This window comes from Dipodomys ordii, unplaced genomic scaffold (genome assembly GCF_000151885.1).
Source record: "Dipodomys ordii isolate 6190 unplaced genomic scaffold, Dord_2.0 Scaffold9, whole genome shotgun sequence".
Lineage (NCBI taxonomy): Eukaryota > Metazoa > Chordata > Mammalia > Rodentia > Heteromyidae > Dipodomys > Dipodomys ordii.
Genome location: NW_012267225.1, coordinates 2,372,948 through 2,392,698, shown reverse-complemented (window position 1 = coordinate 2,392,698; position 19,751 = coordinate 2,372,948). Strand labels below are relative to the sequence as shown.

The 19,751-nt window shown below is 49.5% G+C and overlaps 1 protein-coding gene across 1 annotated transcript in view; it reads left to right on the top strand.

Moving 5' to 3' along the window:
* The first annotated feature begins 38 nt into the window (after positions 1-38).
* Positions 39-19,751, top strand: part of Pfkfb3 (6-phosphofructo-2-kinase/fructose-2,6-biphosphatase 3) — a 69,093-nt gene continuing 49,380 nt past the window's right edge. Inside the window, exon 1 of the mRNA XM_013009402.1 lies at positions 39-60. Coding sequence (XP_012864856.1) covers positions 45-60 — 16 coding nt within the window. The 5' untranslated portion in view covers positions 39-44. The remainder of the gene's footprint in view (positions 61-19,751) is intronic.

Sequence of the window (19,751 nt, the reverse complement as noted above, 5' to 3'; positions counted from 1 at the left end):
CCCGGGAGTCGCGGAGCTGCCCCGCGGGGAGCGTCCCCTGCGCGATGCCCTTCACGAGAGGTAAGGCGACCCGCGCCGCCCTGCGCGCCCCGGAGACCCGGGGTCCGGGGGTGGGGGCTCCGATCCTAGCAGGGTGCGGGACCCCCGCGCGCCCCGGGGACCCGGGGTCGGCGGCTCCGATCTACGCAGGGTCCGGAACCTGCGTGCCCCGGAGACCCGGGGCGGGGGGGACTCCGATCCTCGCCGCGTGCGGAACCTGCGCGTCCGGGAGACCTGGGGACGGGGGGAGGTGTTCCGATCTCCACCGGGTACGGAACCCTGCGCGCCCCGGGGACCCGGGGACTGGGGGGCGGGTGTCTTGGATCCTCGCCAGGTGCGGAACCCTGCGCGTCCCGGGGACCTGGGGACGGGGTAGGGGTGGGGGCAGGCTCTGGTCCTTGCGAGGTGCGGAACCCCGCGCGCGGGGGCAGCGAGATGCCGGGGCTGCGGCGGAGATCCGCGCCACCGCGTTCCCTTGGGTCCCCGCGTCCCCTCCCGGCCTCGCCACGTGCGGAGTCGCGGCACTTTTTCCGCGGGTCCCGGAATCGTGCTGTGAGCGCACCGCGGGTGCGGACGCACGGGGAGGGGGTCGGCGGGGCGGGAGACCCGGGGACGAGAGACCCGGGGACGCGAGGCGTGACCTTGGGGGCGCGGGCCGGGGCTGCGGGGCCGGGGAGGCGGGTCGGATGCCAGCTCTGGCCTCCGGCCCTTTTCCTAGCCCCCTCCTCCGGCCCCCCTGCCGGGCACCGGGAAGTCGCCGCCCCGCCCGGTTTCCGTCTCTCCCTGGGCGGGGTGGGCTTGGGCACTGGGGCGGCGGGGAGGTCCGCCCTGCGCCGCGCACCACCGCCTCGGGCCCCGCACCTGGGCGCCTTCCCGGGGTGGGGGGCGGGACGGGGGGGTGGCTCTTCTTGCACTTGGCTCAGAGACCCCACCAGACACTGCTCAGAGCTCGGTCGAATCTCGGGGTGCACCTCGGTCCGAGCCCAGGGACGGAAGAGCCGGGGACAGAGCATCCATTCACTCTGGAATCCGGGCGGTCGGATCCTGCGTTTTCTGTTTGTCTTGGGCGGGGCTCGGGCTCCACGGATCAACCCCGGGGTTTGTGCGGGGCGGGGAGGGGCGTTGCTGATGGGGAGAGAGAGGAAAGCTGGCCTTCCCGGGTGCGGGGACTGCGCTGCGTGGCTCTCTCTGCTCTCCTCCACGGTACGCGTGAGATGCCAGGATAGGGCCATCTTGCTGGGGCGCTGGACTGGCCTTTGTCCCGCACTCAGAGAGGCCAAGGTACGCGGTGAGCCAGCGCAGCTATCGGTGAAAGGGGGCTGGCCGGCACCCCGTTCCTCTGGGAGACAGGAAGAGGGTCAAAGAGCAGGGAGCTTGTACCATGAATGGATGCGAATTGAACCAAGAGAAAGAGCCCAGCCGTGGTGGCTCACGTCGGGAGGCTGAGATCTGAGGATCGTGGTTCAAAGCCAGTCCAGGAAGGAAAGTCCGTGAGACACCCCCTCCCCCCATCTCCAACGAACAACCAAAAAGCCAGAAGTGAAGGTGTGGCGTAAGTGGTAGAGTGCAGTCTTGAGTGAAAAGATCAGGGACAGCACCCAGGTCCTGAGTTCAAGCCCCCAGCCGGGGCAGGCACGGGAAGAGAGAAAGAGAGAGAGAAAGAAAGGAAGGAAGGGAGAAAGGAAGAGAAAGAGACAAAGAAAGGAGAGAGAGACCAGGGAGAAGAAAGAAGACAGCATAAGAAGAGAGAAGAAAGAAAGAAAGGGAGGAAGGAAAGATTCTGCTCTGTGCAGTCCGTTCTGTGTCCATCACTCCCAGTGTAACATGGGTTCCTTGTCTTTGACACCCCCCTCCCCCGTCCTCTCCTCCCCCCCAGCTGCAATGTGAAGTCATTTGATGCAGAGCTCATTAACTCTCTGGCTGGTTTTCGTGTCCTTGTGGTCACTGTTTGGCAAACTCCTAGAAGACAAAGGTATCTGATTACTTCTCACCTTATGTGCCAAATGGGAAGTAACTGGGTTGCTCAATGACTTTGTGTATGGAGATTTTGTGCATCCTTAGGTTATACAGAACTAAACATTTGTAAACTGCCAACCATCTTCTGTTTTGCCTTTGTGTATTGTTGATATCTGCAGGGTTGAGGCGGCCTTGGGCGGTGAAGGGAGTATTAATTCTCCTGCTCTGTAGAGGCTACTTTCTGAAGGGTCCCACCCAAGGTGTGAGAAAGAGCATTCCCTTGGAATCAGGGCTGTAAGAATTTTCTAGAACCTGTGGCAGGAGCCAGGTCAGGCATGGATCCTGGCAGGTTTTGAGTTTGGACAACTTCCCTGCTTCTTAAGTTGTGAGCGCTGCAAGTGGGAATTGCAGGGAGTGAGGGCGTGGGTGGCGTTGGTGCCCTGCTGGTGTGTGGAAGTGGCCTGCAGGTGACCAGAGGTGCTGCAGGGGTGGCTGGGTCCCCAAATCCTGCCCAGCTCAGGCATGAGGGAGGCATCGATGCACATACTCTTTGGTGCTTTTGGAGTTTTGAGCCAACTGGATGTATTCACTACTCAAAGAGTAATTTAAAGGAATGGGAAAGGAGGTGAGTATCATGTTACCTGCCTGTAATCCCAACCCTCTGTAGGCTGAGGCAGGAGAATCACGGGTTTGAGGCCAGCCCCGGCTACATAGTGAGATCCTATGTTAGCAAAACTAAAAGGAAAAGAAAAGGGTTAATGAGAGATTTTGTTGTCTCCCACCCAAAAATCAAGAGTGCAGCCAGATGGAGTACTCTTCCTCAGTGGGCTGCCAGCCCGGAATGGAGGGCTGCGAATCCCTTCCTACGTTGTACCTCTGTGTCTTGATGAGCACAAGACTTGGGAACAGCCCTTCCAAAGGGCCTGGTAGGACACCCGTGAATGATGGGCAAGGGGGTGATGATGGTGGTGAAGAAAGGGTCTTATTACAAAGGATTGGGTAGAAGATGGAGAATCCTCAGGGGTTGGTGCATGATCCTGGGACACCCGGCTGACAAGAGCTATGGGACTCCCTTGTGGGTCATGGAGAGGAAGTGGGGTGTCAGGCCCCACACCCCACTGCTTCCGTTCCTCTGAGCTTATGGCATTACTAGTCAGATGGCTAAGAGCTGATGGGGCTGTTCATGCAGAACGTCTTGCCAGGCTTGGCCTTTAGCAGAGCACCGATCTGCTGGGACAATAGATAACCAGCCAAAGGCCACAGTCCCTGTGGCAGGAAGTCAGGGCAGCTCTGCTTTCCCGTGGGTGAAGCTGAGCCGTGCATGCCGAGTCATTCTTTCATTGTCTCCACCAAGCGCTTGCTGTGAGCCCGCATGTGCCAGGCCTGGGCGAGCAGACATAGGGTGTCCCCTGTTTGGGGCTCAGCTCTTGTGCTCTCCAATGAGTGCTGGAGGGGTCTGAGTGCTCAGTATTTGTGAGCCATGAGACCCAGCTAAGGATGTGAGACTGTGGTTCTACCAGCCTCACTGGAGCCAGAGGGGCTTGGACCAAAATAGTCCACTTTTCTAACCTGGACCACGGTGGCCTGCGACTGGTCACCCTATGGTATAGGGGCAGCGCTGGGGCGGTGGGAGGGGCAGGGATGAGGCAGGTCTCTCACATGTTCAGCAGCCGACAGGCAGGGAGAAGGCGGTGCGGGCACTGTGCTTAGGGTGTACGTCTGTCTCCTTGTTCTCTTTCTGACTGGTTTCCAGGGTGACTGTGGCTGCTGTGGGAGGGAGGATTCCCCCTCCGTGGCATGATAAGTAGGTCTGCAAACACTGGTTTGAATGAGGGGAAGTTAATGTCCGCCCAGGAAATGCAAAAGAGATTGGTTAGAACAGGCAGGGACAGGAACCATGTCAGCTAGACACGAAGAGGATTAAATTTGGGAGCCACTACTAAAGGGGGACCTAAATCTTGGACTTTTTGAGCTAAAGATCTCTAGAGATCTTAAGATCTCTGGGGCAGTTGCGCGTGCGCGAGTGTGTGTGCACACACACACATAGAGGCACATACACAAATGTACACACAAAAAGAAAATAAAAGAGTAAGAAAAAAACTGTATAATTCACATGTGGCTCAGCCTGGAAACTGAAGTCCTTATTAAAATTCTTTTTTTCCAACCTGGGGCTCGAACAACTCAGGACCTGCGCACTGTCCATGAGCCTCTGTGTTTAAGGCTGGTGCTCTGCCACTTGAGCCATAGCACCTCTTCTGGCTTTTTCTGAGTAGTTTATTGGAGATAATCTCACAGACTTTCCTGCCTGGGCTGGCTTTGAACCTTGATCCTCAGATCAGCCTCCTAAGTAGCTAGGATTACAGGTGTAAGCCACTGGTGCCAGCCTTTCTTAAATTCTTGAGGTCCCTTTCATATCTAGAGTCCTACAAAATTACCTTCAGACAATGGTGTTTATTCCTAATAAGCTAAATGAGAGGGGTTGGGAACGTGGCTTAGTGGTAGAGTTCTTGCGGAGGGAATGCTTGAGGTCTGTGTCTTCAACACTATGGATGAAAAGATAGAGAAAGAGAACTAACCTTTATTAGTTACCTTCTCAGAACTGGGAGGGTGTTTTGTGTGTGAGCCCATTTATCTTCTCAACAACCCATACATAGAGCTGGGGCTAAGATCTCTCCATTCTGCCTTTCCAACATGGACTGCTGAGCTATGACATGGCATAAGCTATGTCTCCACCAGGGAGAAACCTTGTGTAGTGACAAGTCTGTATTAGAATCAGCAAGTTCTTTACATTAGGGGAAAAAGAGAGAGTTTCAGGTGCTGAGTGTTCTGGTTCTGTGAGATGTGTGCAGATGGAAGCAGAGAGAAAACTGCCATGCATTGTGCTGTGTTACAGGTGCACATGTGCACATGTGCATGTGTGCATGCACACCCCCCCCACACACACAGTGATTTTTGAAGGCCTGTCAAGTCCACATCTTCTCTGATGGCTTTTTCCATCCACTGGTCACACAGCACAAAGGTTAATGCCCATTTGTCCTTAGATGCTTCCTGCATGCTGTTTTTGTGAGCTATTGGAGTCAGGATCTGTTCCTCATGCAGATATTTGGGCCTTGTAATAAGTGCTTTATAAATCCTTGTACTTGATTATTCTTTTGGCAGCTCCCTCCACCCAACATTGAATATAAACTAAAGATAATACTAAGCCATGAATGCAAGGGACACAAACACATTTTTGCTTCTTCATGGTTGCCATCTTGGTGCCCTTTTGGAAGTATCAAATACCAAATTCTAAATAATGACAATACCTGGAGCTGGTCTATGTATTGCTGGTTATTTCATTCTTGGGGGCTCATTCAGGGAGGGTTTTTTTTGTTGTTTCTGTTTTTGTTTTGTAGAGTACTAACATACCAACTGGGCAATCTTGGAGTTAGCTCCCAATGCATTCTTCTAGTCTTTGTGGCTAACTGTGAGACCCTCCTGTAACTTCCTAGACCACTGGGAATTTCCTAGGGTAAGAACCCCCTCTTCCTCTCCACCCCAGCTCCCAGCACAGATACTGGAAGGCCTCTGTTGCCTTAGTATGGACTGCTCATGACCCCTACCCCTTGGAGCCGGAAGTTAAGTCCTACTAGGTCCTTGCCATACAAACTCTCCTGTCCTCACCAATATTCATATGTAGATGAAACAAGACAACATGAGCATAGGAGAAAAAAGTCACCCATCACACGAGGACAGGTGCCGACAGGGACGTGCCCTCCTGTCAATCACATGTCTTTCTCTAGTGGCCTGGGAAGACATAAGAGCCTCAAATCTTTATAGAATGTCTGCCAGTCGTGCCCTCCAACATAAGGGCCCCCAGGTGACCACACACAGAGGTCCCCCACTCATTCCACAGGCCTGTGGTCATGTTTGCAGACCACTCAGTGTAAGTACGTGCTGACTATATGTTCCTGGGAGACAGTCTGGATACTACTCAGGCAGGAAGTCCCAGAGGGAGGAGAGGAGCCTGAAAAGGTGGAAAGCAGGCCCTGACAGGTCCACCTGGGTGGGGTACTGGCAGAGCAGTCACAAGGAAGGCCGGAAGATCACCAGCCTCAGGTTAGCCAGACTTTTGGCTGTGTTTTGTTAAAATGTGGTTTTAATTTTTAAAAATTTGTTACTATCGGGGCTGGGAAGGTGGCTCAGTGGAAGAGCGCTTGCCTTGCATGCTTGAGGCCCTGGGTTCGATTCCTCAGCACCACATAAGCAAAAAGAAAAAAGCTGGAAGTGGCGCTGTGGCTCAAGTGGTAGAGCACTAGCCTGGAGCTGAAGAGCTGAGGGACAGCACCCAGGCCCAGAGTTCAGGCCCCACGACCGGACCCCCCCCAAAAAAATTGTTACTATTATAAAAGTGATGTAGAGAGGGGTTACAGTTATGTAAGTCAGATGAAGAGTACATTTTTTTAAATTTAATTTTATTTTATTTGTGAACATACTGTACAGAGGGGTTACAATTGCATGGGCAGGATAATGCGTACATTTCTTACCAAGCATTGCAGCCTCCTCCTTTGTTTACCCTTCCCATCCCTTCCCAGCCTCCCCCCTCCCCCCCAAAGAGTACATTTCTTTTGGGACAGTGTCACCCCTTCCCTCTCTCTCCCAGTTTTTTCCTCCCATCCTCACCCACATTTGTGTAGTTCATTTTCAACATAGTGCCCAGTGTGTACCCCTGCTGCATGGTTCACCTTTGTCCCTCTATTTCTGTGCCCCCCCTTACTTCCCAAAGACAGATAAATGAGCAAAGAAAGGAACAACAAGGGGAAAAAAACCCTCTCATTTCCTTTTCTTGGAGCTCATTTTGATAAGTATTATTGTATATGAGCAGAAGCACATAGGCATTCCTCCTCTGAGAGTATCCTCCTTTGGCCTCACTGTGTGAATGCTTAGAGTTAGCCACCTTTTGAAAATAAGGCTGAGCTCGTATTTCCAGCAGCTCTGATTTTGAGATAGACACTTGACCTATACACTGAAGAGTCTGGCCTCCTCATCTTTATGGTTATATTGGCAAAAAAAAAAAAAAAGCATTCTACATGGGCACTTAAGCTTGGTGTCTGTTGGGAAGAGGTAATATTCTCAGAGAAGTGGAAAATGAAGAGCTCCTGACTCTGGTCTGCTGAACAGGCTCCCTGGGCTTGCACTGTGCAACTCTGCATTTTTGTAAGTGTTCTCAGTGCAAAGCACCCTAGGATGATCTTTGCAGAATCTCAAGTCTTTTACTCGCTGGTCTGCTTCCATCCCTCAGGACCCAATGATTACACATCCTCTGTGGCTGGCCAGAGACTTAATTATTTCAAAAAGTTGGAAGCTCCTGTCTTTTCTTTATATGTTTGATTTGTAGGGAAAATGCAGAAAATGACAAGGCAAAAAAAAAAAAAAAGGTTTGCCAGTTCATGCCCTGCAGAGGATGAGCACCAAGATTTTCTGCTGAGTGGTAAGGACGGGAGGAGGGGACAGTAGTGACAGGGTGAAGAAGCAGATCTGTTGAACACCTCCTCCCATCCTGGGTGGACAGATGGCCATCTCTTGTGCCTGTGGTTTAAACAAGGAGCTTTGGCTCTGGAGAGGTCACAGGCTGTGGTGGAGGCAGCTGAGAGAAGGGTTTGGTGGCTGTCTTGCTGCTTCATGATGTTTCAACAGGCATCCTGCCATGATGGGTCAGTCTGTGTTACCAATCCCTGGCAGAAAGCGCCTCCTCATGCCCCTGACTTGAGCCACATGGACACTGAGCCGGTTGTCCAAAAGCACTGAGGCCCTTGCTTTGATCATCATCCCCTGATGGGCCAGAATGCTAAGGTGCTGGGGATGCTTTTGAACTGCCTGGAGGAATGGGTTTGGTACCTTTACTACCTACTAGAGATGCTGACCCTTGGCAATGGGAAGCCACCTCCCTGAGACTGATCCAGGCGTTTGTGCAATTGCAGTGGAAACAGGGCTCATCAGTGGATGGCAAACAGGAAGTTGGGGAGACACCTCAAACCAAGTGTGGACTTTGGGACAAGGTGAGGGAAAGCAAAGGTCTGGCCTGGGCACAAGAAAGATCTGCATGGTGCAGGCAGACTCTAGAGAAAGGCTGGCCTTTAGCAGAGAAGCTGGGTGACTGTCAGTAGCCAGATGTTGATAGACCAGAGGTTACACAGGCATCAGTGTTGGTACATGAAGGACAAAACCAGACCCCAGAGGTCTTGTTCTGGATAAACAACAGAATTCACTAGGCAGGGCTAGGAAGGTGGCTCAGTGGTAGAGTGCTTGCCTTGCATGCATGAGGCCCTGTGTTAGATTTCTTGGTACCACGTAAGCAGAAAAGGCCAGAAGTGGTGCTGTGGCTCAAGTGGTAGAGTGCTAGCCTTGAGCTGAAGAGCTGAGGGACAGTGCCCAGTCCTGGATTTCAGGCTCCACGACCGGCAAAAAAGAAAAAAGAAAAAAAAAAAAGAATTCACTAGGTAGCCCTCACTAGAGGGCTTGATGATGCCCTAGAAATTCTGATGAATTATTTTGCTTTAATGCTTGGACAAGAAGTTTCATTGAAACAATAGTTAGGCGATATAATGTATATATATATATATATATATATATAATTATTATGGTTGTTGTTGGTGGTCATGGGGCTTGAACTCTGGGCCTGGGTACCGTCCCTCAGCTCTTCAGCTCAAGGCGAGTGCCCTACCACTTGAGCCACAGTGCCACTTCTGGTTTTCTGGTAGTTAATTGGAAATAAAAGTCTCACAGACTTTCCTACATAGGTTGGCTTTGAACTGTGATCCTTAGATCTCAGCCTCCTGAGTAGATAGGATAACAGGTGTGAGCCACCAGTACCTGGCTCTTTGATATTTTTTTAGTCTAGTCCATTTCACTGAAGAAGAGTATGGTTGTTCTAGTGAACTGATTCCAAGGCCACTCCTGCACTGTGACCCTCCAAATCGAAGCCACTCTTCTATGTGGCAGAGGTCTTCTGCAGAGACTGGGGGTTCTAACTCCCCACCTGGGCTCACCTGTAGCCAGGGTTCCTGGTGAGACTGAGAATTTGGTCATAGATAAGTGTTCTTCAAAGGCCCATGTTTTGAAGGCTTAGTTCCTAGCCTGTGGCATCACTGAAATCCATGTAACCGTTAATGAAACCTTTAAGATGTGGTGCCTAGTAGAGGAAGTTACATCAATGGGGGTGTAGCCTTACAAAGGATATTAGTACCCCAGCTCCAGTCTCTTCCTGTGCTTGCTTCCTGGCTACCTTGAGCTGACATATTATGTCACTACAAGCCCCAGAGCAAAAGAGCCAACTCAGAAACCTTTCCTCCTTATCGACTTGCAATTATAAGCTGATTGTCTCAGATGTTTTGTCATAGAAATGGATGCGCACTATTAACACACCTACTGCATGCCCAGTAAATCAAGTCTGTGTGTGAGTGGTAAAGATACAGGAGTGAACAGAGCACAGAAAGCCTGAAAAGGGGGGAGAAGACTGTCAATGAATAAAAAATTATTATTACATATAATTATATAGTGTGTATTATATTATAATTATACTATATATTATATAGCTATAGTTATAATATTATTAGATAAAACTGACTGAGTTCAATGGATGTAAGTGCTAGGGAGACAAAGGAGTAGGAAGGAAGAGGAAGGAGGAGCATGGGGTGGGAGGGCTGCTTCAAATAGGACTGGCACTGCCAGCTGACGTGTGGGCAGACCACAGTGGGTGCGGGAGTGGACTGTGCCCTTAGATTGGGGATCATACCAAGCAGGGCCATGACTGGCAGAGATGCCGGAGCCTGAGCATTAGTGAAACCACAGTGGCAACTCTTGCAGCAGGGTGGGTGTCGGGCGGGGGGAGCATGGTGGCAGGCTGGAGGAGGAATGGGCAGCCCACTAAGTCCTCATCGGGTCAGGAGCACGCCATTGCTGCTTGCTGAGCATGAGATGTGGAGTCCCTGGGAGGTTTTCGTGGAGGTGGAGTATGGATTCACTCGGTGCTGGGAAATATATATTCAAGTCAGTGGCTGTTTACTGAGAATAAATTGTAGGGAGACGGGGATCAAGTGGAGCAAGCAGGTAGGAGTCTGTGAGCAGGTAAGCAGAAGGTACCTTAGGTCAGAGATGGCAGGATCTGTTCTTGGGTGGCAGGTGGGGTGAGGAAGAGGAGGTCATGGCTGGCTCTATAAGTGTCTTCTCTCTGAACTCGAGAGATTTGAGCGCAGTTTCTTTTTAAGCACTGAACAGAAGGGCAGAGGTGGTAGGCTGCAGAGAGCCGAGTGGGACCCTGGGTCACAAAGGCATTGCGGGGGGGGGGGGAGGAGTTTGTCTTCAGTAGCTGTTAGGAAGTCGCCATGACCTCCCAAATAGCAAGTTGCTAAAGGCCCTGCTCTGAGGGTATGTGTGTACCTTAAACAGCCCACATGAGGTCACCAGGACCTGCCTGGGCAGCCGGATTCAGCTCATAGTTCAAAAGGCCTAGGATTTACATAGCAAGCAGCTATCTAGAAATACTCTTGCTCTGGGCCAATCACCCAATCTGTTAAGAAGAAACAGCCTGGAAAATCTCAGTGGCCATCACTCAGGAGACTGAGGCTAGCCTGAGCTGTGTGGTGAGGCCAGGTCCAGAAACAAAAACCAAAAAGGAACAAAGAAAAAAAAATTAAAGGGGGCTGGGAAGATGGCTCAGTGGTAGAGTGCTTGCCTTGCATGCCTGAGGCCCTGGGTTCGATTCCTTAGCACCACATAAGCAAAAAAGAAAAAAGCTGGAAGTGGCGCTGTGGCTCAAGTGGTAGAGCGCTAGCCTTGAGCTGAAGAGCTGAGGGACAGCGCCCAGGCCCAGAGTTCAGGCCCCACGACCAGACCCCCCCCAAAAAAAAGAACACTAAAACCACTTTGAAAAGAAGAGGAGTGAGATAGGGGGACAGAGTGAGATTGATACATTGTCTACATGTGTGGAAATGTCACAGTGAAATCCTCAATAAAACTATTGTATGCTAATTTAAAAAAACTTGTTGGGTACCAATGGTGCTACTCAGCAGAGATTTAAGGATTTAAGTCTGTGTGACTATTTCTATTTAACCAGCAACAAGCTATAAGTAGAGCTGTGGCTCAAGTGGTAGAGTGCCAAGCCTTGAGAAAAAAAGCCAAGACAGCACCCTGCCCCTGAGTGTCAACCCTAATACCACCACCAAAACAAAACAAAAACCTCATTCATGTTTGACCAACAAAACAAAGAGTCCAAGTTAATCTTATGACTCTGGATTATAGGCTTGAAACAAATGAACGCTAATTTTTCAAAGTAATTTTTCCAGACAGACTTTCTAGAAAGTCAAAACAAGAATTTTATCATCAACTTGTTTCCTCATAGTAACAGCAAAGGAATGTCAACCTGCACATGACCTGGCTTCTTTGTGAAGAAATCTAAAACTCGAATGTGAACTCTTAAAGCAAAGATGAGTCAGTTGGCAAAGGCTCCACTAAGGGTCATGCTTGGCCCATCATATCCTGTGGCCTTGATACACATGGAGAATGACAAGAAACCCGACTTCAAGCTGAATCATGTTTTAAGCCCTGGATTATTTGAAAATCTTTCTCATTAGAAATGATTTAACTGAACTAAAAGGTCACAGGCCACTACTGCTTTACCAGAAACCGATTTTCCCCCCTAACTTTCTACAACTTTAAAAATTGATTTGGGGGAAGAATACCAATAAACAGTATGTGTGGTGACAGTGTGTCCTAAACCATATTCTGGAAAGGCCAACTGAGTCTTTTTTATTTTTCTTTTTAATTCTATGGCTTTGTACTTTTCTCTAACTTCAGTCAGACTGGTAAGATCTTAAAAAAAAAACAAAAACAAAAACAACCATGTTGTGCTGGACTATACTCTATCTCAAAACCCGAAGGCTGAGGATGTAATTCAATGGCAAAATACTTGCTCAACATACACCCCTGGTTTGAGCTCCAGCACCATATAAAGCCAAACAAACAACCAATCCAAAAAAGAAACAAAAAAGCTTGTGTGTGACAAACTGGTTCATAGCAGAACAGTTTTCCATCAGCAGATGAATGGATAAACAACATTTGGTAAATACAAAGGGAATATTACTCAGTCCCTCCCCCAAAGAAAGAAATTCTGGTACAAGCTACATGGTAGCTGAACCTTAAAATCATGCCAAATGAAGAATTCAATAAATGAATTTCTGTTTAGGATACAGAAAATTCGACCAACTAAAAACCAAGCAGAAAAACAGAATGTGCTATTTGTAATGATGAAAATTCTGAGAGAATAACATAGTGACTGCACTTACAACCACTGAATTATATGCTTAAAATGGTATACTTTATGTATTTTTTTTGTCGGTCGTAGGGCTTGAACTCTGGGCTTGGGTGCTGTCCCTCAGCTCTTCAGCTCAAGGCAAGCGCTCTACCACTTAAGCTACAGCGCCACTTCCGGTTTTCTGGTGGTTTATTGGAGATAGGAGTCTCACGGTCTCTCCTGCCCCGGCTGGCTTTGAACCGGATTCTTCCCGAGTAGCTAGGATTACAGGCGTGAGCCACCAGCGCCCGGCTTACTTTATGTATATTTTCAAAAAACTTTTTTTTAAAAAAAAGGCCAGACTGCATGTTACATAAGGAAATAAAGAAACTGAATTTTGGCCAGGAGCTAGTGGCTCAAGTCTGTAATCCTAACTACTTAGGAGGCTGAGATCTGAGGGTTGCCCTTCAAAAGCCAGCCCGGACAGGAAAGTCCGTGAGACTCTTACCTCCAATGAACCACCAGAAAACCAGAAGTGGCACTGTGGCTCAAGTGGTAGAGTGTTAGCCTTGAGCTGAAGAGCTGAGGGACAGCGCCCAGGCCCAGAGTTCAAGCCCCATGACCAACCAAAAAAAGAAAAGAAGGATCTATCTAGGTATAGAAGTTTGAAGCTGTGCTTCTGAATTAGTGTAACAAGGAGGTTTCATTGCGATACTTCCATAGTCGCACACAGAACCCTTTGAAGATTCCTCCTCCCTTATACACCTTTCCTCCTTTCAATGGATATTTTCAAATCATAAATTCATTCATACGGATCTCTTATTCTAAGCCGACAGCCCATTTTGCTGTCTTCAACTTGGGACTCCTGTGCGCCTGGGAATTTTAATGAGAAAAAATAAAACTCCTCATGATGATGTCTGCCGGTCACCACCTGAGCGGTGCCCTGGGGCAGAGGCAGCAGAGGTAAGGGCGAATCTCACCAGCTTTCCTGAAGCTGAATAAAACATCTGAAGTGTTTACCGACAGAAACACCTGGAAAGAAAACCCATCGAGGGCTGGGAAGGTGGCTCAGAGGTAGAGCGCTTGCCTTGCATGCCTCAGGCCCTGGGTTCGATTCCTCAGCACCACATAAGCAAAAAGAAAAAAAAAGCAAAAAAAGAAAACCCATCGGGAACATTTTATAATCCTTCCATCATTGCACTACGATCATAGATTAATAACGACATCAAAAAAAGGCCCCATCTGGCCTCCTCAGACATCCTAGGGGTCAGGGGGTGTAATGCGGGACGCACGCAGATAATCAAGGCCTCGGAGATAAGACAGGAGGGCGGGAGGTCAAGGCAGAGTCCGGTGGACTTGGTGGGGTCCCGGGGTGGGGAACCCCACCCCGAGCGCACGCGCAAATCAGCTAGGTACCGTGGTCCAGCCAGCACGCTCAGCATCTCCCCTGAGGTCAGGTGAGGACTCGCGGCCGCTAGCGGGAAGGGGCGGGGCCGAGAGAGGCCGTGCACACGGATTGGCTGCGGCGCCCGGCGCACGAGCTCCTCAGCGCACGCCCCGCCCCGCCGCACGCCGCGTTCACGTGCCGCCGCTCGCCCCCAGCCTGCCCCGCGCGCGCGGGCGTGTTGCTTTCCCGGGCCCGGGAGCACGGCGTGGACACCGCTAGGCCCCGGGCTCCCCGCTCCGAGCGCCCGCCCACCCCACCCGGTGTCGGCTTTCCGGGGAGGACGTGTTCCGGGAAGCCTGGGAGTGGCCGTGCTTTGTAAATAACTGTCCCGGAAGTGGGTGGGGCCGCTGTTTTGGCGAGTCCCGGAGCGGGGCGGGGCCGCGCGGGCGGGAGGACGGCGGGTCCCCGTGGTCGTTCACGTTGTATACACTTTATGACTTGTTTCTGACCCGGGAGCACGGAGTGTGCCCTTCTCGGCGGGGAGGTGTGTCGGGGACGCGGAGGCGTCCTGAGGACCGGGACCGCGGGCGCGGGCTCCGTCCCCGCCCCCTCCAGCACCTAGAATGCTGCGGACTCTAAATCGAGCGGGCCTCGGCCTGGTGGGGGGGGCAGTCGCTGACCCGGGAGGGGTCCGATGCCACCCGGGCTTGGATGTGAGGAGGGAGGGGGACGCTCTCTCCCCAGGCTGGGCAGTGACACCTGTCTGCCAGCCTTGGGGAGCCCTGTACACTAGGGGTTAGACTGGCCTTGTTCTGCCTGCGGGGACGTCACAGGTTTGTTTGTCGGTTATTAGATGTTAATGCAGTTCTCTCCAGGAGCCAGGAACAACTGGACGTTTGCGTAGACGTTGACGGGATGGCTTCCTTCGCAATCACAGTGTCGCCTCACGGTTTGGGCAGTGATGGGTCACATCGCACTTGGTCCAGCCCTGATGAGCCATTTACCTCTCTCTACCCCATATGAAGAGATTGCCTCCTATCTCACCAGCCAGTCAGACCCTTAAGGCCGTTTTCTCCATTGCCCTTACAAGTGCCCTGGCAACTAATGAAAAGTCATGATCTTGGGTTTAACAGGTTGGGAGGTAATAACTGTGGTTCATTGTTGCTGTTTCCCCTTCTTCCCTCCCCCCTTGCCCCCTCCAAATTTGGCACTCCTTCCCGACTTCCAGCCATCTTCCTAGATCAGGCTAGGAGTGAGACTTAACCAGGAAGAGCAAAGAACTGTAAGTGAATGACTTTGACCTGAGTATATTTTAGTCCCATAGGCAACAGCAGAAAAAGTTCCCTATTCTGGAGGGAACTGATAAAGCTTTGTGAAACCCCTAGACTTTAAGCCTCTCAAGAGGATTCATAAGGATTGTAACCCTCTTTGTAGTTCTGCATTCAGTGTATGAAAAAATAACTTCATCCTCTGGAAAGATAATCCTTCTGGAGTCTTTTTGTTGTTGTTTTTTTGGGTTCCGTCGTGGGGCCTGAACTCTGGGCCTGGAAGCTGTCCCTCAGCTTTTCAGCTCAAGGCTAGCACTCTACCACTTGAGCCACAGTGCCACTTCCAGCATTTTTCTTTTTGCTTATGTGGTGCTGAGGAATTGAACCCAGGGCCTCATGCATGCAAGACAAGCGCTTTACCACTGAGCCACCTTCCCAGCCCCATGGAGTTTTTCTTATTATGTGTTTCCATTGCATTAATGAAATGATCAGATTTAAATCACTTCCACCCTGCAAGGTAGGGATTAATTAGCTGGATGCTGGAGGCTCACGCCAGTAATCCTAACCACTCAGTAGGCTGAAATCTGAAAATCACAGTTCAAAGCCAGCTTAGGCAAGAAAGTCTGTATAACTACCAAAAAGCCAGAAGTGAAGCTGTGGCTTAAAGTGGTAGAGCACTAACCTTGAGCAAAAGAGCTTAGGGACAGCACCCAGGCCTTGAGTTTAAGACCCATGAACTTCCCCCCCCCCTGCAAAAAAAGGCAGGCATTATAGAATGTATATAATGGTAATTCTTGGTAGATATGGTTACAAATTCTTTTGATGAATCCAGCCTAAAAAAATACCAGCCAGTCCCCTTTCCCCTAGAGTAAGTGTTCACATCTGGTCACTTCTGTGCACTGAGCACTTTATTTTTATTTTTTGGTTGGTCGTGGGGCTTGATCTCTGGGCCTGGGCACTGTCCCTTAGCTCTTCAGTTCAAGGCGAGTGCTCTACCACTTGAGCCACAGCACCACTTCATTGAGCACTATTTTTATAGCTCCAGAAGATACCTGCTATGGTATCTTCTCCACTCTTCCTCTTGGACTTGGAGAGTGTAATGGGATCTTTGTATTTACAGTCAGAACAGGATCTGAGTTTGGATAAATGGAGAGTTAGAGGGAGCTTAAAACTAGGCCATGATGGGAGTTTGGGGTTGGGCTAGGAGAGAAGCATTATCAGTGAATACTGAGTAGATTCTGGGATACTTGATTTTGATTTGGGGCCATTAAATCTGTTCCCTGATCCCAAAAGATGAGTCATAGATGGGTGGGAGCCTAACTTCTGAGTGTAGCTTGAGGCAGTGGGTGAATAGGAAGGATATTGCTGGGGTTTTGAGGGGGTTTGCAGGTGGGCAGAACCTTTGAGAGTCATGCTAAACATTTGACACCTTTGAAATGTTCATGCTCTAGGGAAAAATCCCAGCTGCTGGGGTCTTTGAGTGCAATGGTCTTGAGGACTCGAGATAAGAGGAGAGACTTGTCTCCTGTCTGACTCCCAAGTTTACATTTCTGTAAAGTTTTTATTACTTGGATGTACATTTCTTTAAACTTTCCTAGCGTCTTTTAGGTTCAGGTTATAGGATACTGAGAGCATTGATATCATCACTTAATATCTGGGAAGACTTTGCTGGTTCACTGTTTGCAGTTACCTTACATTAGGTAATCTTTTTCTTGGACTTCTGTTGAGAGTTACTTTGAAGTGGGAGTGGCTTTTGGTGGGAGGAGTGTAGCCTTGGGCCGCTCTCCTGTTATTTTGTATTTTATTAATGTATTTGGTTTGTGTGTGTGTGTGAGAGAGAGAATGTGCGTGTGCATGTGTGCGTGCTGGTAATGAGGCTTGAACTCAGGGCCTCACTCTCTTGAAAGGCTTTTTTTATTCAATGGCTGGCACTCTACCATGAGTCACACCTCTGGTTTTGCTTTATTGCTGGTTAACTGGAATGAGAGTCTTAGATTTGTCTGCCTCGGCTGGTATCAAGCTGCAATCCTCAGATCTCACTCAGCTTTATGAGTATCAAGGATTACAGGCATGAGCTATTGACACCATGTTCTGTTCTGTTCTTTAATGAATAGACCATGATTCTGCTTTCCAGCAAAAGAACCTGTTTACTAGCTCTCCAGAAATAGATATTTAATCTGAAGACAGGGAGTGGTGTCCCTTGAAGCAACCTGGAAACCTCTGTGTCTGACGAGTCACTTTTTCTTGAGTTATATTGTTGAGCGCTCTAGAAATTAGAAGGAACACCAGGTGCTTTAGCATTAAAGACATCCACTTCTAGACTCTAACAAATGGAGTAATGAAGACATAAATTTAAGCTAGACTAGAAACTTCCATCTATAAAAATCCATGCAGACATTGATGGGAAGATTAAGAACAGTAAGTGGAGGACAAGCTGGATGTATTGGCTTCCACCTGAAATCCTAGCTTACTTCAGGAGGCTGACATCTGGAGAACCATGGTTTGAGGCCAGTCCAGACAGAAAAGTCTGTTAGACACCATCTACAAAATAAGCAGCAAAAAGCAGGACTGGAGATATGGCTCAGATGGTAGAGCACTAGCTGAACAAACAACCTGCGTAAGCCTAAGGCTGTGAGTTCAAATCCCAGTACTTCTGAAAAAAAAAAGTGAAGGCTAGAACAGTATAAGCTATGGTTGAGTGGAGGTGGAGAAAGTAGAGGCAGGGAAAACACTTGAATGAGAAACTGGCATGTGATGGACAAAAGGAGCCGGAAAGTGGCTGGAAAGTGCTTTCAGAGAGGTGAGAGGAGACCATGGGTTTGGGACTAGAACTCCACTGAGAACATTTCCTTTAGCCAGCAGTGGGGGAGGCAGCTCCTGGGTCAGGTCCTTATGTTCCCGAGGATTACTTTGAATGCCAGAACAATCTTATAACCTCACTAGTTTCCATTCTGTTGAAACAAGGTTTCGTTATGTAGTCTGGGCTGCCAGAAACTCGGAATCCTCTTGCCTCAGCCTCCCAGATGTGGGGATTGCAGGCACAGGGCATATGCCCAGCTTTCTTTCTTTCTTTTTCTATTTTTTTCTTTTATGTTTTTTTCCTAAATCTGAGACTGGGCCTCAAACACAATACCTGTGGCTGCTTTTTTTTTTTTTCCTCATTGGCTAGCACTGTGCCAACTGAGCCCACCTCCAACCCCCAGCTTTCTACTTTAAATCAGCTTTTATTTATGCTGGTCCTGGAGCTTGAACTCAGAGCCTAGCAGCTCTCCTGAGCTGTGTTGTTCAAGGCTAGTGCTCTACCATTTGAGCCACAGCTCTACTCTGGCTTTTTAAAAGGTAGTTAAGTGGAGATAAGAGTCTCATAGATTTGCCTGCCCTGGCTGGCTTTGAATTGTGATCCTTAGATCTCAGCCTCCTGAATAGCTAGGAATACAAGTGTGAGCCACTGGTGCCTGGCTCTGTTTTCAGTATTAATGTGTTTGGTCAAGGCCATAATGGGTCAGTACAGCAGCACACATACGCAATTTACAGTTCTTTACTGGCAGTAGAGTTGGGGGTCAGAAAAGCTTGAACTCCTGCAACTCACTTGGAGAGTGTTCGAACTCAGGTTCTATAGGTCTGAGCTGGAGTGCAGACTTCTGCAGCCTGACTCAGCATGAGTGGGTGTGCTGCCCCTTTTTTCCCATAATACTGGGTTTGAGTCTTAGTCATGGAGGGAAACCCGAAAACCACCGGCTGTCAGGACCAGAACTGTGACTTCTGGAACATGCTGGTGCTGTCTTTGAGACTGAGGAAGTCCCTGTTCGCTCAGAAAGTCTGCTGCGTGCGCTCTTGTGGGGATGTGTCATTTGTTTCTGATGTCAGTTTGCTTCTTGCTCTGGATGACTTCTGCAGCTCACTTCAGGAGAGGGGAAGGTGCTGGCAGAAGCAACCCCCTGCAGGGCCGCGCAGGCGTGGCACAGACTGGTGACTGGCTTGGCGGAGTCAGGAGTGGAGTGAGGGGCTGACCAGAATGCTGTCCCCTTTCTTTCTCTGCTGTTCACTTAGCATGCATTCTGTCAGGCAGGTAAGTCAGTGCCCATGCTCCCAATGGGAAGTGACGGCAGGAAGCACTTTGAATGTAGTTAAAGTTGTAGCTTTTCTGCTTCCCAATGAGGAAATGGGCCTGAATGGTTAAGGGGTTCATCAAAGACCATGGGATGTACAAGTGTCAGAACAGGTAAAAGTTTCTCTTGACTTCTTGCTCACCGCTTCCTTCTATTTAAGTTTAAAGAAAAAAAAAAGGAAGACCTGCCTCTATTTTGGCAGTCTGAATTACTAGGTCTTAGTGTTTGAAATTTATGTTGTTCCTTATTAAAATAAGTACAGGGTCACATGCCAATGGCTCACCCCTGTAATCCTAGCCATTCAGAAGGCTGAGATCTGAGGATTATAGTTTGAAGCCAGCTCCGGGGGAAAAAAAAATCCCCATCAGCCTTTTATTACCAATAAACTACTCAAAAAAGTCAGAAGTGGTGCTGTGGCTCAAGTGGTAGGCACTAACCTTGAGCACAAAGAGGCTCAGGGACAGTGCCCAGGTCTGACTTCAAACTCTAGGATGGGCAAAAAAAAAAAAAGTACAGTATATCCAGTAACATTTTAGGAGATGAATTTGATAGTCATCATTGGCCTTAAGGAGCTCATGGATTTTGGAAAGAGAAGGAATGAAAGATGTATTACCTGGATGTTGAGTGCTGGGATGGGGGTCACTACATTGAAGGAATCTTTGTGTGTGGGGGGTTCCATTAGACAAAGCAGAGGGGCTTCCAAGAAAGTTCACTGGGCTGAT